The sequence below is a fragment of the Quercus suber genome, unplaced genomic scaffold (genome assembly GCF_002906115.3).
Source record: "Quercus suber isolate HL8 unplaced genomic scaffold, Cork oak 2.0 scaffold_94, whole genome shotgun sequence".
NCBI lineage: Eukaryota > Viridiplantae > Streptophyta > Magnoliopsida > Fagales > Fagaceae > Quercus > Quercus suber.
This window is the reverse complement of record NW_027069559.1, coordinates 195,888-214,761: the sequence shown is the minus strand read 5'-3', so window position 1 is coordinate 214,761 and position 18,874 is coordinate 195,888. Positions and strand designations below refer to the sequence as shown.

The window sequence follows — 18,874 nt, the reverse complement described above, 5'->3', positions numbered from 1 at the left end:
GTTTCTTCATTAGGAACATGTTTAGTTTATTAGTTGTGTATTTAACACACCTTGCCCCTCATGTGCATTTTTCATACATTGGTCATGCATTGCACTTTGCCACCTCTTGCACACACCTTGCTACCCTTGTCATGCATTGATTTATACATTGTTTCTTCATCCTAGTATGTCATGTCTTAGGTTTGAGTTTCATTTTCTCATTCATCTTGCACCCCTCATGCATCATCTTTTATCCTTGTTCATATCTTCTTTTCTTTCCCTCCTTCCTCTTGTTTCTTTTGTCTATTCATGACAAAAAGGGAGAAAGTATCATCATTTCTATATGACTCATGTGCACACTCTTAAGGAGAGAAAGCCATAGGGGAGATGCATATACCAAGGGGGAGAAGAAATCTTTTTTGAGAAAACCTTGATTTACTTTATGCTTGTTTTTCTCGTTGCTTTGTGGTGCTTTGATATGCTTTATTGCTCTCATTGCATCGTGCTTGTGTGTTGAACATGTTTACATCCTTATGCTATTGTGTTTTGTTGAATGCATGTTCGGATGATCATTTGCTTTACTATGTGATCATTGTAGTCATTTCTATATAACTATTTTGGTTTATGATCAAGTTGCTCACATGTTTCATATCATGTTTATTTGATCGCAATTTACTTGTTACATTATAATTGTCTACTTATTACTTGTTTTACCTTGAGGGTCTAATGTATTTTGTGCAAGTGTTTTAGGTTACAAGTATATATGTTCTAAGTTCATCACAGCTCCTATGATTCATGATAGGGGGAGTGATATGATAATGGAAGTACTTTATATTTTGTACCTGGTATCTTTGTAGGTTTTTAAGGTTTTTGTTTATGTTTGTACCCGTGTTGCTTTTGTAAGTTTTTAGGGTTGTTTCTATGCACCTTGTAGGCCTTTGTAGTTTGTACCATGCTTAATGCAGCCTTTGTACTTTGTTAAATCAGTACTTCTAACTAAATGTTATGCATTTCTTTTAAGTACTGTCACTCTTGTGCCCTTGTAGAATTTTTCCTAAATGCACATACTTTTTGTATTGTGCATTGGTTGAGTGTTGGTCATTCAAGTTATGTGCCTTGTGTTTATCATCTTGAATGTCCGGATGTTCATTCCAAGTGTGAATGAACATTGTGATTGCTTGTTTTGGTCTTGTCATGGTTTATTGCTATATTCCATTGTGCTTGATCGCATTGTGTTTGCTCCATATGCTTTACAAGTTTTCTACATACAATGAACTTATTATGTTATTGTGTTTTAGGAGTTCTTGTTCTTATAGTTCAAAAGCTTCACAGATTCTAGAGTTAGGTGTGAGTGAGTTTTTCAACTGTTCCCAACTCACGCGTTAAGTCTAGAGTTTGTTTTAGGGTTTTGTCACGAAATAGCCAAAGGAAGAGATTGTAAGGTTGAAATTTATCAACTATCTTATTGGTTTTATTCCATGCCAATATACTTATAATTTAGCACTTAGTAACCATGTATTTAGGTGGGACTCATGTAAGGGTAGTGTATGAAGAGAGTGTGAAGAATTGCTCATCTTTGTGCCAAGAAGTAGAGACTCGTGGCTAAGACTCGCGGCTTGCAAGCCGCCAAATGCTGTGCACGTGAGAAGCATGCAGAAAAGTGAAGGGTCATGCCAGCTGTCGCACTATAGGACAAAAGTCCCAGGCTGGCTAGCCCGTTACCTTGCTACTTGAACTCACGACTTGGACAAGCCACGAGGTCAAGCCGCCAACTTACCCTGTTTGACAAAAATTGACTCTTTGTATTCCAAACACACACCACTATATATAGACCCTTATACCCACGAAATCAAGAGAGCTTCCAGAGAGAATTTTGTGAGGGAAACCTTAAAAAAAAACAAGATTGCCTCATCCCCAATCTTCACTAAGAGACTCTACAAATTTCTCTACTCTCTTCCTCTCCATTGATACATCCTTGAGAGATCATTGACCAAATCCTTTTCTCATTACACCTACGTCTGTGAGAAGGTACATTTGGTGCCAAAGGAAGCAGGTTGGAAGGGACTAATGACTATTGGTTGATGCTATGGTGTATAGCAGAATCCGGTAAGCTAAAGAAGAAATAGGTTCGACGCAACCTCGTTGGAGCAAGAAACTTGGAGGGCTTAGGTACACTGGATAGATTAGGCTTGAAGGGTTTTCAGCTGTTCATGTATCCCAACTACATTTTGTAGTGGATTATTTACTGCTTGGAGGGTGGAGGAGAGGTTTTACGCCGAGGGCTTTGGTTTCCCCTTAGATAACACATCGCGTGTTGTCCTTCTGTTTGCATCTCTCTTCCTTTATCTTTACCTTTTATTTTCTGTTGTGGATGTGATTATATTTGGCTTAGATTGTTTATCAATTCTGTGTTTGGCTTATGTTTATATTCCGCACGTTAATTGTTTGATTATAAGTTTGAATTGATTTTTTGTTATTTGGGGTCTAAACGTTCAAGAGTGTTTTACACACATATTGAACTTTCAATTAACAACAATAAGAGATGTCATTTTTACTTTCTTGTTTTATATTTGAGCTTTGGTAAATTAAACAAATACTCTAAGGGTACCAGTGAACTGAACCCTTATAATAATCTAATATATGATATTGGTCCTCTTGATATTAGAGTGACTCCTCTACTCTCATTTTCTCAACACGCATCTTGTGAGTTTGATGATCCACGTCATGAAGAAATATATCGTCTTTTATATTAAAAGCTCGAAAATGTGTTGAAAACACAAGAGCAATTTAGACCCCCTAATTAAACTAACGACTCGATAGATTTTACACTAACTTAAGAGTGCGGAATAGTGTAAAAGCGAGCGGATAAACAAATAAGCTACTCTAATCCATAAACTAAGCAACACAGCAATATAATGGAATAAACAAGAGTAGGGAAGAAGGATGCAAACACAGAAAATATCAAGACGTGTTCTCGAAGAGGAAACCGAAGAACTCGGCGAAAAACCTCTCTGCCGCCCTTCGAGCGGAAATCGATTCACTAGACAATTAGTTGGGATACATGGGTTAGTAAGAGACCCTCCAAACCTAATCTACCCGATGTACCTAAGCCCTCCAAGCTCCTACTCCAACAAGGCTTCTCGGAACTGTGTCTTGTCTTAGTTCTCCGGATCCCGCAACAAGCTCCATGTTGCATCTGCCATCCTTAGTTTCTTCCAATACTTCCTAGCAACTCCAAAACATTCTCTACACTCTAAATAGGTGTGGGTTGTGTTTGTTTAGAAATCTCCTCTCAAGCTATGATAATGGGGGAGGAATGGAGAAGAGACTACAATAATTTCTCACTAAGGATGAGTAGCTCTCTCTTAAAAGATGGGTGTGTGTGTTTTAGAAAACCTCTCTAAGGTTTTTCTCTCTGAATAGCCTCACCAACATTTGTGGGTAATGTGGGTATAAATAGTGTAGGCACAGAAAGTGTGAATCAGACTGGACAGGCTGACAGAACAGAATGCCTCGCGGGTGTCTTGCGGGAAGGCCTTATCTACGAGATACTCGCGAGACACAGCTGTCTCCACCTGGCCTGAATCTTTGCATTCCAGAATGTGCAGAGCACATGATTCACTTCGTGGGAAGCTAGGTCGCGACATACCCGCGAGAATTCTTCAGCCTTCAAATGCTTGAGTCTTCACACTCTCTCTATCACACAACCCTTACAACAACTCCCACAATAGATACAGAGTATAAACGATTGATAATAATTACAATCAAATTTGGTACGGAATAAAAGCCAACAAAATACATAGTTGTAAATAACAACTTTACAATCTCCCCCTTTGCCTATTCCGTGACAAAACCCTAAAACAGACTCTAGACTTAAACGTGAGTTTGAGAACAAAGGCAAAACTCACTCACACTTAATTCTAGATTCTGAAAAACTCTTGAAACATATGAACAAGTATCTCCTGAAAAACAATAACAAAATAATATCATTGTATGCAGAAAACTTGAAATGCATTTAGAGCAAATATAACGAGATCAAGCAAAATGGAATAAAACAATATACCATGGTAAGATCAAATAAGCAATCACTATACAAAAGTAATTACTATGTTCATTCACACAAGGAATGAACATTCGGACATGCAAGATGATAAGCTCATTTGAAGAGTATTATTTGCAAATCCAACACTCAACCAATGCAGAATACACAAACTATTAGCATCTAGGAAAAATCCTACTAAGGCACAAGAGTGTTCATCACTCAACCAATGCATAGAACGTATATGCATCTAGGAACAATCCTACAAGGGTACAAGAGTGACGTACTGACGTAAAATGTATGACATTAAACATCAAGTACACAAGCATAAAGGCTGCATAAATAAGGTACTGCATATGCATGGCACAAACCATAAAAGCCTACAAAAATGCATGAAAACAAACCCTAAAAGCTTACAAAAGTAACATGGGTACAAAAACCATACAAAATATAAAATACTTCCCTTATCATATCACTCCCCTTATTATGAATCATAAGAGTTGTGATGAGCTTGGAACATATATATCTGTACCCTGAAACACTTGCACAAAACACATTAGACCCTCAAGGTAAAGCAAGTAATGAACGGACAAGTATAATGTAACAAGTAAATTGCGATCAAGTAAACATGATGTGAAACATGTGAGCAACTTGATCATACACCAAACAATCATATGGAAATGACTACAATGATCATATAACAAAGAAAATGATCATCCAAACATGCAACTGATAAAGCACAATAGTATAAGGATAAAAGCATGTCCAACATATAAGCACGATGCAATGAGAGCAATAAAGCATATCAAAGCACCATAAATCAACGAGAAAACAAGCATAAAGTAAATCAAGATTTTCTAAAAAAAAATGTCTTCCCCCCCTTAGTATATGCATCTCCCTTCTGGCTTACTCCCTTTACGAATGTGCACGAGGTAGAATTTCTCCCCATAAGAATGTGCACATGAGTCATATAGAAATGACTAAACACATAGGTATACTCTTCGGTATAGTCTCCCTCTTTTTGTCATGAATAGACAAATGAAGCAACAGGAAGGAGGGAAAGAAAAGAATATGAAGATGATGCATGAGGGGTGTAAGATGAATGAGAAAATGAAACTCAAACATTAGACAAAAACATTTTAAAACAATGCCACAAAGCATAAAGAACATGACATGCTAAGGACCAAGGCATGACATAGACACAAAGAACATGTTATATGTGCTAAAAGGTCTAAAAAGACTTAACTAGTATGAGTGAATGCAAAAATATGTCAAGTGTTAGAGTGTGTGCAGCAAGATGCATCTACTGTGCATCTAGTGTGCATATGAAATGCATGACCAATGCATGAATAAGCACTCATCGGGCAAAGTGTACAAAACACACCACCAAAAATCAAAACATGATAAACATGAATAATTATGGTGATCCCAAAAGTTTGGTACTCATCGGAGTCCAAAACAACGAGAAAATGCCATTTGAGCATTTTATTAAACACATAGAGTGCACACACTAAACATGTATGATAAACAATGCAAGAACATATGAAAATCTTGCCTAAATACATGTTATTTTTGCCACAAGGGGCCAAAAACCAAAGCAAATCAACATTCAAAACAAAGCCCAATCAAAAAGATTGACAGCAAATAAGTTTTCCAACTCCCATTTAAGAAAATTCCAACTATGAATATAAAACTCCCAAAAACGTAATCTAAGGATCAAAATCAATGAAAAGAGTTAGAGATTATCTTAAAGATGTTTATGGAATGAAAAACACTTGAATTTAGTTGGGTTTTGATGTAGAAACATTAAACCAGGGGTTTGGGAGAGGATGAGAGATGTTTAAAACAAATGACCCACGAAATGCCCTTTAAAAAGCTGATCTGGAAATTTTTGCTGGTATCTCGCTACTTAGAATCCCGTGAAAATTTCGCTGGTATCTCGCAGGTATCTTGCAGGTAAGCCTTACTCGTGAAACAGCCGCGAAACTCTGTCCAAAACTAGAAAATTTGAGAATTGGATCCTTTCATTTGTGACTGAATTTAAACATGAAATAAGTCACGAAAACACCCAGAAAACATGTTTTTCGCACAAAAACAATTTGAAAACTTTGAAAAACACAGGTGATACAAATCACTTCCCAAGACAAACAAAAAGAACAAAAATCTTTTTGGTTTGATCCACATATGGTTGAGCACACACACATCACATTTGAACATGTACAATCACACAAATGAAATAGACATTCATTGAACAAAAATCTTGTGTGTTGTGTGTGAGGATCAAGTGTGGAATAGTCCTTAGACGAGAGTGAAGCTTCAATGATCAATTCAATCGAGTCATACACAACTGATACGAAATCAAGTGGACTATCTCCATTATAGAAATGAGTATATATGACCTCCCATACATTGAATACACAACTTAGAAACTTTTCATTTGGCTTCTGCTTAAAGCATAACAATTGATCCATTTTTGGACAAAACATCTCATTTTGAGATTGGTGCTTGAAATTTTTGATATTTCAACATTCAGACTTAGCCTTTGGCTTTTTGAGCACCGTACAATTTACATTAAAAGAGTCGCTTTCCCTTTTTCATAGTCAAATACTAGTATGTGCGACAAGCTTTTGCAGCTTAATATCTCTTTTCATTTAGAGATTTACATTTGGTGAGCTATTTTTGCAAAAACATAAAAATAAAGTGGGAAGAGATATAAACACAACTCTATGCAAGTATCAAGACCAACAAGACTATTGACCAATCATTCATGACAAGCTTGAAGATCTATTTACAACAGTCATACATAGTGTTCAAGATATCTTCCAAAAAGATAAATGTGCATATAGAACAAGCTAAGCTCGTAAATGCACTACGCCATTAGTACGAAGGTACTAGGCCAAACTCACATGTGAAATGTGCTCAAACATATACGATCAAACTTTTTGAATTTTTCACTTTTTATATGGTTTTGGATTTCTTACACACACAAAACAAAGACATAAAAGTAAGATCAAAATAAAAGCAATGCATACAAATAAATGCAAAATGCACAAATGCATGAAGATATGACATTCAATGCATGAAGGGTCCTACAAAGATCGAAAAAATTAGATCAAGGACCAAAGGAGTAAAAGCTCAACCATAGGAACCCTTCCTTATCCAAACGGAACAATTGTTTGAAATGAGTGTCTCATGAGAAGCGAGACAAGGGTTAAAAGAATGAGAACCGGAGATGCACATAGTCAAGGACAACTTCGGTTACTCAAATCCGGTTTATCATGCAAAGCACAACTTCTAAGTAGCTCAAGTTTTTCTTTTCTTTTGATTCTTTTAAAAGCTTGAAACTGAGAACAATGAGGTCTAAGATGACCAAAGGCACCACAATGGTGACAAACTATGTGTTTAGGTCCATTAGGCTTTTTGGGAATGGATCTAACAACTTGGTTTTGTTCTCTCTTCAACTTAGAACATTGAGGCCTTATATGACCAATCACACCGCAATGGTGGCAAGTTGGAACAAACTTAGATCCATCCAAAGCCTTAAGTTGAGACTTAAACGGAGGCTTTGACTTAACAGTCTTTCTCTCCACCTTTTGATTTCTTTTATGTGGAGGAATGTACACCGATTTGTCCTTTGAGGTAGAACACATAATAGGCACAAAATTGGGTACCACAACATGATTGCAACATATATTTTCAACATTTTTAACTATAGGTTCAGCAATCAAACACTTGGCATGCATCTTAAGAGATTTATTTTCACATTTAGGATCATCAACAAGTTTGTTAGACAAAACAAGTTTAGCATCCAAGTCCATATTTAAATATTCAAACTCTTTCATCTTTTCAAGAGAATTTTCAGCAAACTTCTTATATTCTTCAACCAATTTATTGGATTCATTAAGCATAGCAATCAAATCATCCTTTTCACAAATGAACTTGCTCAAATTCTTTTGAAACTTCTTAGCTTTTTTCTTCAAGAGTTTGTCAACAACACCCATAGATTCAAGTAACATGTCATCACAATTATGAGGATTAACACTCATAGAGGCATTATCACAAACACATGGCATATTATATTAATCACCAACCAAATCATACAAAGAGGCATACAAAGCACAATCCATGGTAAATAGACACAAGAGGTCAAGGATTACACTTAGGTATTTAAACCAAAACAAGTGTACCCGCTCTGATACCAATTGAAAGTTTGAAAATGTGTTGAAAACACAAGAGCAATTTAGACCCCCCAATTAAACTAACGACTCGATAGATTTTACACTAACTTAATACTAAGTGCGGAATAGTGTAAAAGCGAGCAGATAAACAAATAAGCTACTCTAATCCATAAACTAAGCAACACAGCAGTATAATGGAATAAACAAGAGCAGAGAAGAAGGATGCAAACACAGAAAACACCAAGACGAGTTCTCGAAGAGGAAACCGAAGAACTCGATGAAAAACTTCTCTGCCGCCCTCCAAGCGGAAATCAATCCACTAGACAATCAGTTGGGATACATGGGTTAGCAAGAGACCCTCCAAGCCTAATCTACCCGATGTACCTAAACCCTCTTATCTCCTACTCCAACAAGGCTTCTCGAAACCGTGTCTTGTCTTAGTTTTCCGGATCCCGCAACAAGCTCCATGTTGTATCTGCCATCCTTGGCTTCTTCCAATACTTTCTAGCAACTCCAAAACACTTTCTACACTCTGAATAGATGTGGATTGTATTTGGGTACAAATCTCCTCTCAAGCTATGATAATGGGAGAGGGATGGAGAAAAGACTACAATGATTTCTCACTAAGGATTAGTAACTCTCTCTCAAAAGATGGGTGTGTGTGTTTTAGAAAACGTCTCTAGGGTTTTTCTCTCTGAATAGCCTCACCAACATTTGTGGGTAATGTGGGTATAAATAGTGTAGGCACAGAAAGTGTGAATCAGACTGGACAGGCTGGCAGAACAGAATGTCTCGCGGGTGTCTCGCAGAAAGGCCTTACCCGCGAGATACTCATGAGACACAGCTGTCTCCACCTGGCCTGACTCTTTGCATTTCAGTATGTGCAGGGCACATGATTCACTTCGCAGGAAGCTAGATCGCGACATACCTGCGAGAATTCTTCAGCCTTTAAATGCTTGAGTCTTCACACTCTCTCTCTATCACATAACCTTTACAACAACTCCCACAATAGATACAGGGTATAAACGATTGATAATAATTACAATCAAATTTGGCACGGAATAAAAGCTAACAAAATACATAGTTGTAAATAACAACTTTACGTATATTTTGTATAATTTTTTTTTCTTCCTTCCTTTATGAGAATGCTTTATATATTGAACATGTTTTAAGCCAACTCTACATATGGTAACTATAGATCCTATCACTCATGCAAGATTAGTTTGATAGCTCAATCTATCAGGAAAATGAAACAAAAACCTCAAAAATTCCACATTAATGGTTTCCATTATACAAAATGTTAAAGGTACATGTAAATAACAGCAAAGCTTGCCTGATTTCCCAAAAACATTACATGTTTCTGCTTATAAGATAGCATTTCACATCCATAAGCTTCTTTGAAAAATAACCACGAAGCTTATACATTACAAGCTCATCTAAGCTTTATCTAACTGTGGATAATCAGAAGTCTTAATAAGCGGCTCTGTGCTTTCCTCAATGAGTTTAGGAGAAACTTCAGCATTTTCGTTTGGAGGATAGAGCACATAACGTTGACACATGAAAATAAGGTCAAAGAATATAGATACCTGCCATAGCATCCATCACGTCTTTAAAATAAGTCGAAAAGAAGGTAAAAACAAAAAAGATGAGTGCAATATGCATTTAATCAATCTTAATAAGAAATAAAATTTGACTAACCAATGAAATATCAACAAATCTTTAAAAAAAAGAAAAGACTAACAAGGGGTAAAGATATAAATGGCTGTTCAATTGTGCCCGGTCTTGAGCACAAGGTTTGCTAAAGGAATATGTCTAGGGATTTAGGAAGAAAAACATAGCAAACTCTGTGCTTTACCACCTAGAGTTTGTCTAGCATTACTACCAAGCTATAGAAAATTTCAACGAACATTCATTCATCAAAACCAACATGTCCCTCAATATTTACTCGAACCTTTTTGAATTGGACTTTCAAGATTATATCAATAAGAAAAAATAATAGGCCATAATTATGACATAATAAAATCTCACAGAATCCTCAAAATTAAAATAAAAGAAAAGAAATAGAATCACATAAGATCCTCAAAAATAAAATACAACCAAATAAAGTCAAATCTTATAATTTGGACCAACGGAATTAATCAAAGCATTAATTAAGTTAAATCTCTATGTAAAATTAGCCTGGATTTTATATTGATCAACACTTGCTTAAATTTTCTTGCTAATAACATGACATAAGGCATGAACCATGACTTAATCCCCTACTATAATTTTTCTATGTGAATTAACCTAAAATTTATATTGATCATCACTCGCTTGATTTTTTTTTCCTGACAGCAAGATCTAGCGCATGACCATAACATGTGAATGCTCCTACCGACTTGAATTTTCTAACATGTAGTGGAACTGGAAGAAGATCTAAAGACTTCTTAGGTTTTTGACTATGTATGTCTTTAAATGGACTCATGCCCATAGACCTAGCGATAGGATTATCGTATATAAATTGGGTAGCAGGGAAAATGAAATCTTCATTTGCTACACTTTCAAGCTCTTTTAAGCTTATAATGATAGGCCCTTTCTTTTGTCGCCTCTTTCATCTTACTCTTGTCAGTAGGCTTGGGGTGCAAAGGATTAAGCTTGATGTTCTTCCCTTCAAATACAAAGAAGCACAGGTTCAAACAAACCCAAGTAATGACATCAAAATCATACAGGCAAGGTCTACCTAAGATGATACGTCCTGCATTGATTGGGATTACATCACACCATATCGGGTCCTTATAGGAGAGGAATGAAACAAGGACAAGGCATCTCCCTTAAGGTGGCTATGATTACGTAGTCTACTCTAGACACCTCACATGGGTTGGGTAGGGGAACATGTTTCAAACCTAGGCAAGAGATTATATTCTAAGAGACTACTTTATTGCTTCCACTATTAATGATGAACTTGCCATCCTTGGCTTTGCATTTGATGAAAGTGTGGAAAATTGCACTCTGCTACTAACTGTCACTCTCTTTAGGTTGAGCCAAGGCACACCTACACTCTTACATGTGTATCTAGCCTATCCTCTATTTGCTTGCCTTGAAGTGTTATGGCCCTAAACATTCTAGGTATTTAGGATCTCCTTTGCATTGTTATCCACGTCCTTGATCTCATCAATATTAGGCTAATCCTCATGACCTTCCTGTTCTAGGCCATCAACAAAGAGGACTTTATTGGCACAATTAGCGGCAACATGGCGAAAGCCCTGATACTTTAAGCATTGGATGCAGGACTTTAGTCATTAACTATTACCTTTCCTTTGCTATCCCTGCCTATGAGGATACCCTACTAGGGTTGAGCATCAGCTGAGGTGGACCTAGCCCGAAGTTACTACTCAAAGTTTGAGGATTGCTTGATATGGTTCAGGTCTTAGATTGTCATGCAAACTGAGGATTAGGGGCTATTTTATAGTTTTGAACATAAGTACAAGCCTGATCCAGGGTGGTGACTTCACAATCTTCACGGAGGACTTCTAAACCTACTCAAGGTCACCCTCTCATCTTTGACTACGTTGCACTAAATCTTGTATTCCTCAAATTGTGATATGTAGTTGGTAACATGTCAATTACCTTGGCTCAGATTATGCCATTAATCTAGAAGATCACCCTAATAGGAGACAGGAAGATATTTCTCCTTAAGTTTCTCCTTCATCTATATTCAATTAGTAATAGCAGGTTCGTTTCTCATAATAAGGACCTATTTGATACTCTCCCAGAAAAATTTGGATCTATGACCTATAAGCTTTATTTTTGTGAACCAATCCCTTTGGAAGGATGCTTGTAAGAGTTCTAGTTGGGCATCAGACTTAGTGTGTCCTATTAAATATTTGCAAACAGATCTTGAAATGTTTTTATTAGGGTTTCTAGGGTTTGCTCCATGGTGGACTGGGACTCTGAAACTCAAAACTTGATGCTAAATGGTCACTATGCAAGTGCATGCAAAAGGGGTGTGCTAAATGCAGATGCAAGTGATATCAACAAACTTTTTTTTTCCCACAAAATAAATCTACCAACATAAATTAAGCTAATTTAAGTATGGAGCTTGGTCAGTGATGCAAAAGAGAGGTTGTAGTCAAGCAGTTGTAGTACTAAAAGTAACCCATAATAGTCACAATTTTCCACAAATTAGGCAAGCTAAAAAATTGATAATAATTATTGGCTAAGTTAAAGGAATCTTAGAGCAAGATATTTTTTAATCGAGGAGGATGATCAAAGAAATTTGTAGTCAAGTATGATTTTTTTTTTGGCTCAAAGGGTGAACAAGGAAGCAATTATTGACAGTCAATGGCAATTTCTGGTAATGAAGTTTTGTAAATTACTCCATCCAAGCATAGAGAAAATGTTGATGACAATTTTAAATAGCAATTTGAATTGATAAGAGAAAAGAGGAGTTCAAACCTGGATGGAGGTTATCTCTAAGTTCTAATTTGGGCTACCTTGAAGTGTGGGCTGCTCAACCAGGTGTATAGGCCATTGGTACATAGCTTATGATTGGGACTCTTGGGTGTGGCCATGTAGACAATCTGAGATTCAATACAGTGGTTGGGGGGTGTTCTTTGTGGCCTCTAAAGGTTAAGTTTATGGTTTTCTAGTGATAGTGGCTTGACAGATTAAATTGAATTGGGGTTTGCTTTGATACCAAAGCTGATGCCATGCAACACAAGGTTTGTAAAAGGAATATGCCTAGGGATTTAGGCCAAAGAGCAAAACAACCCTAAGCTTCACCACCTACTGTAATTTGAACCCTAGACTGCCTAGCTTTTGAAAATTTCCAAGAACATTTTCATTCGTTAAAATCAACATTTCCTGGAACCTTTTTTAAATAGAGCTTCTAAGATTACATAAATATGGACAAATAGTAAGCCATAATTATGACATAAATAAAATTACACTCAAAATCAAATTAAAAGAAAATACATAGAATCCATATGATCCTCAAAATATAATAAAACCATTTCAAATCCCATCATATGGACTAATGGACTCAATCAACATTAATCTGGTGTCCATGCTAGGTCTCATGTACATCTCAAGCAACAACTAGCCTTTAATAGCATGGTAAGTTTCTTTTATGAGGAGTTTTACATAATTGTTCAACTATTTTTCTCTTAATTTCTTTCTTTAGTTTGAAAGAGCTGGCAGTAGTTCTTATATTAAAATGACAACTCAAATTAAAATCTAAAACAAAGTCATCTACCACATATTTTATGGCAAAAGCATAAGAAAATGTAAACGCCAGATTAATAAATATCAGTTAAAAACAAGGTATAGAAGGTGAAAGTAAATCAGAGAAGTCAAGAATATTCTGTACCAGAGATACCAGCATCTTTCCTATGTTCCCAAAAAAGTTCACCAAAGAACCTGGAAAGAACAACAGGTTAGGCATACATTATACAAGGGCAAATTTGGATGGTAAGATCTATGCTTAAGGACGAAATAATACACCTTGATCTATTGATTGCACAGTCATTTGTGCAAAATTTGCTGTCCCTCCTGTAAAATCAAGTAAAATGTAGCCAATACTGAATCCAGCAGTGCTTTTTCGTGTGAAGTTCATGACTGCCTATATTTCATAACAAATTCATTAATACAATATGGATGGCAAATCCAGCTGATACTTTAAGTACAAAGGTGATGATAACATCACAAAATGCCAAGCAATTACAAGATTTTTTTTCTTTCAATAATTATTTATATATGAGGTAAAGACAGTTAAAACACCTAGAATCAATGATATTTTCCCCTCTATTACCAATTAAGCAAAAGCAAATAAATTTGGAGTGCAACACAAAGGGGTTGGTTTGGTGCTTCCAAAGGCTTCATGAGATCCATGATATCCTAGGTTCAACATTCTTACCCAATATCTTAGGGCCACCCCAAGAGATCCCTCCTTATAAGTACCTTGTTTGTGTGGAATGGGGGGCACTACACATACTCAGGGGGATAGTCAAATACTCGAAGAACTTTGGACACCCACATTAACAAAATAAAAATATTAATGGAGCACATCAAAGCTATGTCTGTAAGGTATCTCATCTCAGCTTATTAATTTGCATTGCTTAATACTACTTTATGAAAATAGAAGCATAATTAAACAAATGAACCAATTCCAATTAACTGTTGATGCTCCACGTTACCCATCAACATCTTAAAGGCTTGTCTAACACCCTAATTTTTATGAATATTAAAAAATTCAGGCTATGATGCTTAGTGAAATAGAATGAGAAAGTTAAATTTTAGAGGTTTTTCCAAGCACTCTTTTTTTTTTTTTCTAAATCATAAAGTTACTAATCTGTGATGATCCATCCTATGTCAATTATAGTCAATGAAACCTCACAGTCCAATTGAATTACTAAATAAAAATCACTGTTAAATAAAGGTTAAGTTAAAGTAACAGATTAAAACTAGTCCTTCCCAATGAAGCGTCTCTTCAATTTCCATTGAAATATTTAAAATTCAAAAATTTTAATTAGCAACCAAGGATATTCTAACGTGAGACCTAGGGAAAGGATTGAAGGCAGTGCTGTAAAAGTGCATGGTACAATCTAAGAGAGCCTCCTACAACAGTCACACTATACCCTGTGCCTTTAAGGACTTTTCATAATCAGATTGCATCCATTAGCATAGCCAATAGATTAAGTACTCTAAACATCTTAAATAATATAATATAATTGACTTAAAGCGGTCACAATTCTGACCTGGGGAATATACTTGATGACTGTCATAAAAGCTTGAATTGAGCTGCAATAAAGAATTCACAAAAAGATTCATCAGCAAATTTAACAACAGTTCTACAGATCATAAACAACACTACAGTGAAGTTCCCTCAGATTATTGAAGTTTCTTTTTGTAATCATTCCTCTAATCTCCCTTTTTTTTTGGAGGGGGAAGGTGGAGTTAGGAATGTTACAAATACTGAGGAAGAAAGGAAACTATTATTTTATAGATAGTACACAGAAGAAATTCCCCTGTTAAAATTTAAAGTAAGTGATGAATGCAATCAGTGTAAAGAGATTTCATTTATCTACTCCCATGTTAGACCAAAATATGTAACTTTGCAGCTGGTAACATTTTATGGGAAATTTTCTCTCAATGCACTGTTTGGGGGTCCCCAATTTCAATCTGTAAATTTTAATTTAATCCCAATTTTATCAGCAGAAATACAACAGTAATAAAGCAATAAATAGAAACATGGAGATTTGGTAATGAAGTGGAAAAACAAATAAGAACTTTTTCAATGGAAAAAAAGAAAAAGAAAAAAAGAAATACTCTGGAGGTAACTTACCCCACAAGTAATTTTCTATAAAAGAAGTTTAAGACCAACTCACAAAACCTTTGTAGTTAGATTTGCAACCCAGTAGACAATTTGTTGACTACTCCACACCTCTGGACTTTTTATATGTGAGCACCTTCACAAACACATGTCTGCTTCAAGCCGAAACTCTGGGATCTCAGTGCACACACTGTTAGAAGGCAAAGAACTTTGTGGTTTCAACAAATATGGCTCCTTGAAGTTCTTGGTTAAAGGTATACCATTAGGGTGCAAAGTCAAGAACTAGAGCGAGAAGAAGAAAGAGGTTTTTGGGTTTTGAAACAAAGAAAGACTCTCAAAATGCTCAATGGTACGACAGCCTTTGTGGGTTAGAAAGTCTTGCTTTATTTGTATTTATAAGTTAAAAACAAAACAACAAAATCCTTTCCTTATGGGAAAGAAAAAACAAAGACTAAAGATCTTGCTCAAACAAGGGACATGGGAACTTTCAGTTTCAATTATTGTTTCGCTTGAGCAAGATTGTCACAGTTGCAATTTTTTATGCAGCTTCAAGACTTGTCTTTTTCTTCACAAATGCATGAGCGTTACAAACTCTTTTTAAGAATACAACGTCAAAGGATATTACTAATCCAAATCCTAACACAATCCAAGCATCTTCATAGATCACTGTGAAACTTCCTTCTAATCAAGTGACAAGAAGGCCAAGGTTCCTACATTCATCTGCAGTATCATGACAAAATTCCAATAATTCAAGAATAATCCCCGTTTAAGATTACCCCATCCTCACCAGCTTAGCTGGTCTACTAAGAAGGCCTTTATGCCAGTGCATAGAGAAAAAGTCCAACATTGTAAGGAGAGGAGTCCAGAGTTTCTTTAATTTTCCAACATTTAGCATTTTCCAAATTGGAAAGACTATAAATTAAACATTGTCATTATCAGTGAGAAGTTTTAGGAACTGAATATGGAGTAACCGTATCTTTCATAGTAAAACTGAAGCAAAAGAAGTGAGGGGAATCTATACACTCAAGTGCAACTAAGATATCAATATTATTATATTAGAGATGAAAGAGGATAGTCTCCAAAAGGATGAAGAAAAATATCACACAGAGGCTAAAAACAAGTAATTGTGTCTAGGCTCATCTTATTGATGCATCTCATAGTGCAAGTGACAAGTCCACCTTTCCAAACCAGATGTATGGCAATTTCAATTCTTATAGCGTGCAAAGGCATAAAACAAATCAGATCTTAGAAATCACACTGATATTAACTTCAACGCAGAACTATCCTTAATGCAGGTAAAGTGATATTCGACCATTTGAGAATCCATGGTAACAAGTTGATGTGAAAAAATAAACGTCAAACTAAAAGAGGGGTACAACAACAACTAATCTTTTGTCCCAAAAGTTTGGGGTTGGTTATGGATCTAAGCAACAAACTAGTCAGGATCGACCACATATATTATTTTCCTCAAAATAAAGGTAAAAATAGGAGGCAAAAGAAAAAGGAGAAAAAGAAACTTTGCATTTAATGGTCATCCTAGCCTCCTAGGCAAATAGAAAATAAGTTGCCAGCAATTATTGCAATTCACATAAGGTTGAAATTCAAGATACATAAAAGAGAAACATCATACTTGAAAATGGAGATTAGCCAAAGCCAAGAATGGCTTGGTAGAGCTAGGAAAAAACAAACAGCAGCAAATAAGAACACTGCAAAGATCATTGCAATAGCAATCTTGGAAACCTTTTGACTTCCGCGCTATAGAAACCATCAACAAAGGTGAAATTCAATACTCCAATCCCTAACAAGATTTACCAAGATAAAGATCTTCCACAAGAAGATATAAGAGTAAACCACTTACATCATAGATTAAAATTTGGAACACGATTGTTGAGGTGGCAAGAACAGCATGGGTAGAGAAAGCAACATCATTTGCAGCTACAGGTATCATCTGCAATAATTAGAATAACAACAAAGTAAAGAAAAAAAAGAAGTTACAATGAGAATCAAATCCAAATACCCAGAACTTCAAATTCACACAATGTCACCCAAAATCCAAAAAACAAAGCAAAGATTTCATTTTTTGTTGTTGTTGAAAACTTAAAACCTTTTTACTATCTGGGTACAAAGAAGAAAGCACAAACAAACCTGTTCATAGCCATATTTTTCATAGTACTGCTTTTGAATAACTGAGCTAAAGTAAAGGGAAGCATTGTATATGAGATACGTGGAGTGCTTTAGCAAATTCAGAACCGCGAAGTCGAAGCTCAACCCCACCACACTATTACACGTTCACACAAAAAACCCAAGGAAAAATTACTAAAACTTGTACAAACTACAAACGTAGTACTTGGTGTTAATGTAATAGTAGGTCGAACAAGTAGTATATATATTACAACCTTTTCCTACGGAAATTCAAGATGATTTGTGGGTAGTAACCAATGGACCACGATGAGAAAGCAGTCCACCCCAGAACCTGGTACGAGATTTCCAGCGAAATTGAATTCCACGAAGCCATAGAAAAATCCTTTTCCTACTTATTATTTTAGTAATAATAAGTACTCATCCAATGGTATTGAAATTTGGTAGAGAGAGAGAGAGAGAGAGAGTTAGTGGGCAATTTTTTTTTTTTTTTAATATGAAACTCGACAACGAGGGAAAAATTAACGGGTGATCTAAGGTTTATAAACTATTTTTAGAAGATTTTTATTTTTAGAAGCTTTTTACAGAAAAGTAAAAAATAACTCACTTTTTTTTTCTTTTTCTTTTTCTTTTTTAATTTCCTTTAAAAGTGGTATTAAAATTTTTCTAAAATAGTTTTCTTAGCAAATGTCCTAAGAGCATTCTCATTGGGGATTGTAAATGAAAAATGCAGGAAAAATTTAGCATCAAGACACAAAAAGAGCCCAGCTGTCGGACTTGTATCCTGAAAAGATTTACAATAGTGCTACAATACTGTCACAAATTGTAGCACAATTGTAAAAATAAAATATTCTTTTTTATTCAGTTTCTTTCTCTTTGACTCACTTGTCTCCCTCTCTCTTTGCTCATCCTTTCTCTTCTCTATTTTCTCTCAGTCTCCCTCTTTTCTATTTGTTGGCGTGGTGGAGACCGGTGTGGAGATCGGCATTAGAGACCGGCATTTGGCTTTTTTTGGTTTTTTTGGTCCCACTCTCTATTCCAATAGTTAGATTTCAATCAGTTTCTTTGAATCAGTGTGGTGGCAAGGCTAGTGGCACGGCTGAGATTGATGTAGTGGCTTGAGGTCAGTGCGGTGGAGATCAACGTGGAGACCGATGTGAAGACCAGCGTGAAAATCAGCATAGAGACCGGCGTTTGGTGGGTTTGGTGGTGTTGGCATGGTGGTCGATT

At 35.9% G+C, this 18,874-nt stretch overlaps 1 protein-coding gene across 1 annotated transcript; it reads right to left on the bottom strand.

Moving 5' to 3' along the window:
* Positions 1 to 9,444: 9,444 nt before the first annotated feature.
* Positions 9,445 to 18,128, bottom strand: LOC111983027 (cystinosin homolog). Its single transcript, XM_024014675.2, has 8 exons — positions 17,902 to 18,128; positions 17,651 to 17,783; positions 17,364 to 17,453; positions 17,136 to 17,260; positions 14,931 to 14,973; positions 13,678 to 13,795; positions 13,544 to 13,593; positions 9,445 to 9,782 (listed from the first exon to the last, which is right to left on the bottom strand). The coding sequence occupies exons 1-8, from the start codon at positions 18,018 to 18,020 to the stop codon at positions 9,633 to 9,635; spliced, it is 828 nt and encodes a 275-aa protein (XP_023870443.1). The 5' UTR covers positions 18,021 to 18,128; the 3' UTR covers positions 9,445 to 9,632.
* Positions 18,129 to 18,874: the final 746 nt, after the last annotated feature.

Excerpts from the sequence above, each read along its gene's own strand:
- LOC111983027 (XM_024014675.2), bottom strand. The coding sequence starts at position 18,020 with ATGGCTTCGTGGAATTCAATTTCGCTGGAAATCTCGTACCAGGTTCTG. Across the intron at positions 17,454-17,650 it reads AAAAATATGGCTATGAACAG|ATGATACCTGTAGCTGCAAA; the intron begins GTTTGTTTGTGC and ends TAATTATTGCAG. Across the intron at positions 9,783-13,543 it reads GAAAGATGCTGGTATCTCTG|GTATCTATATTCTTTGACCT; the intron begins GTACAGAATATT and ends ATGCTATGGCAG.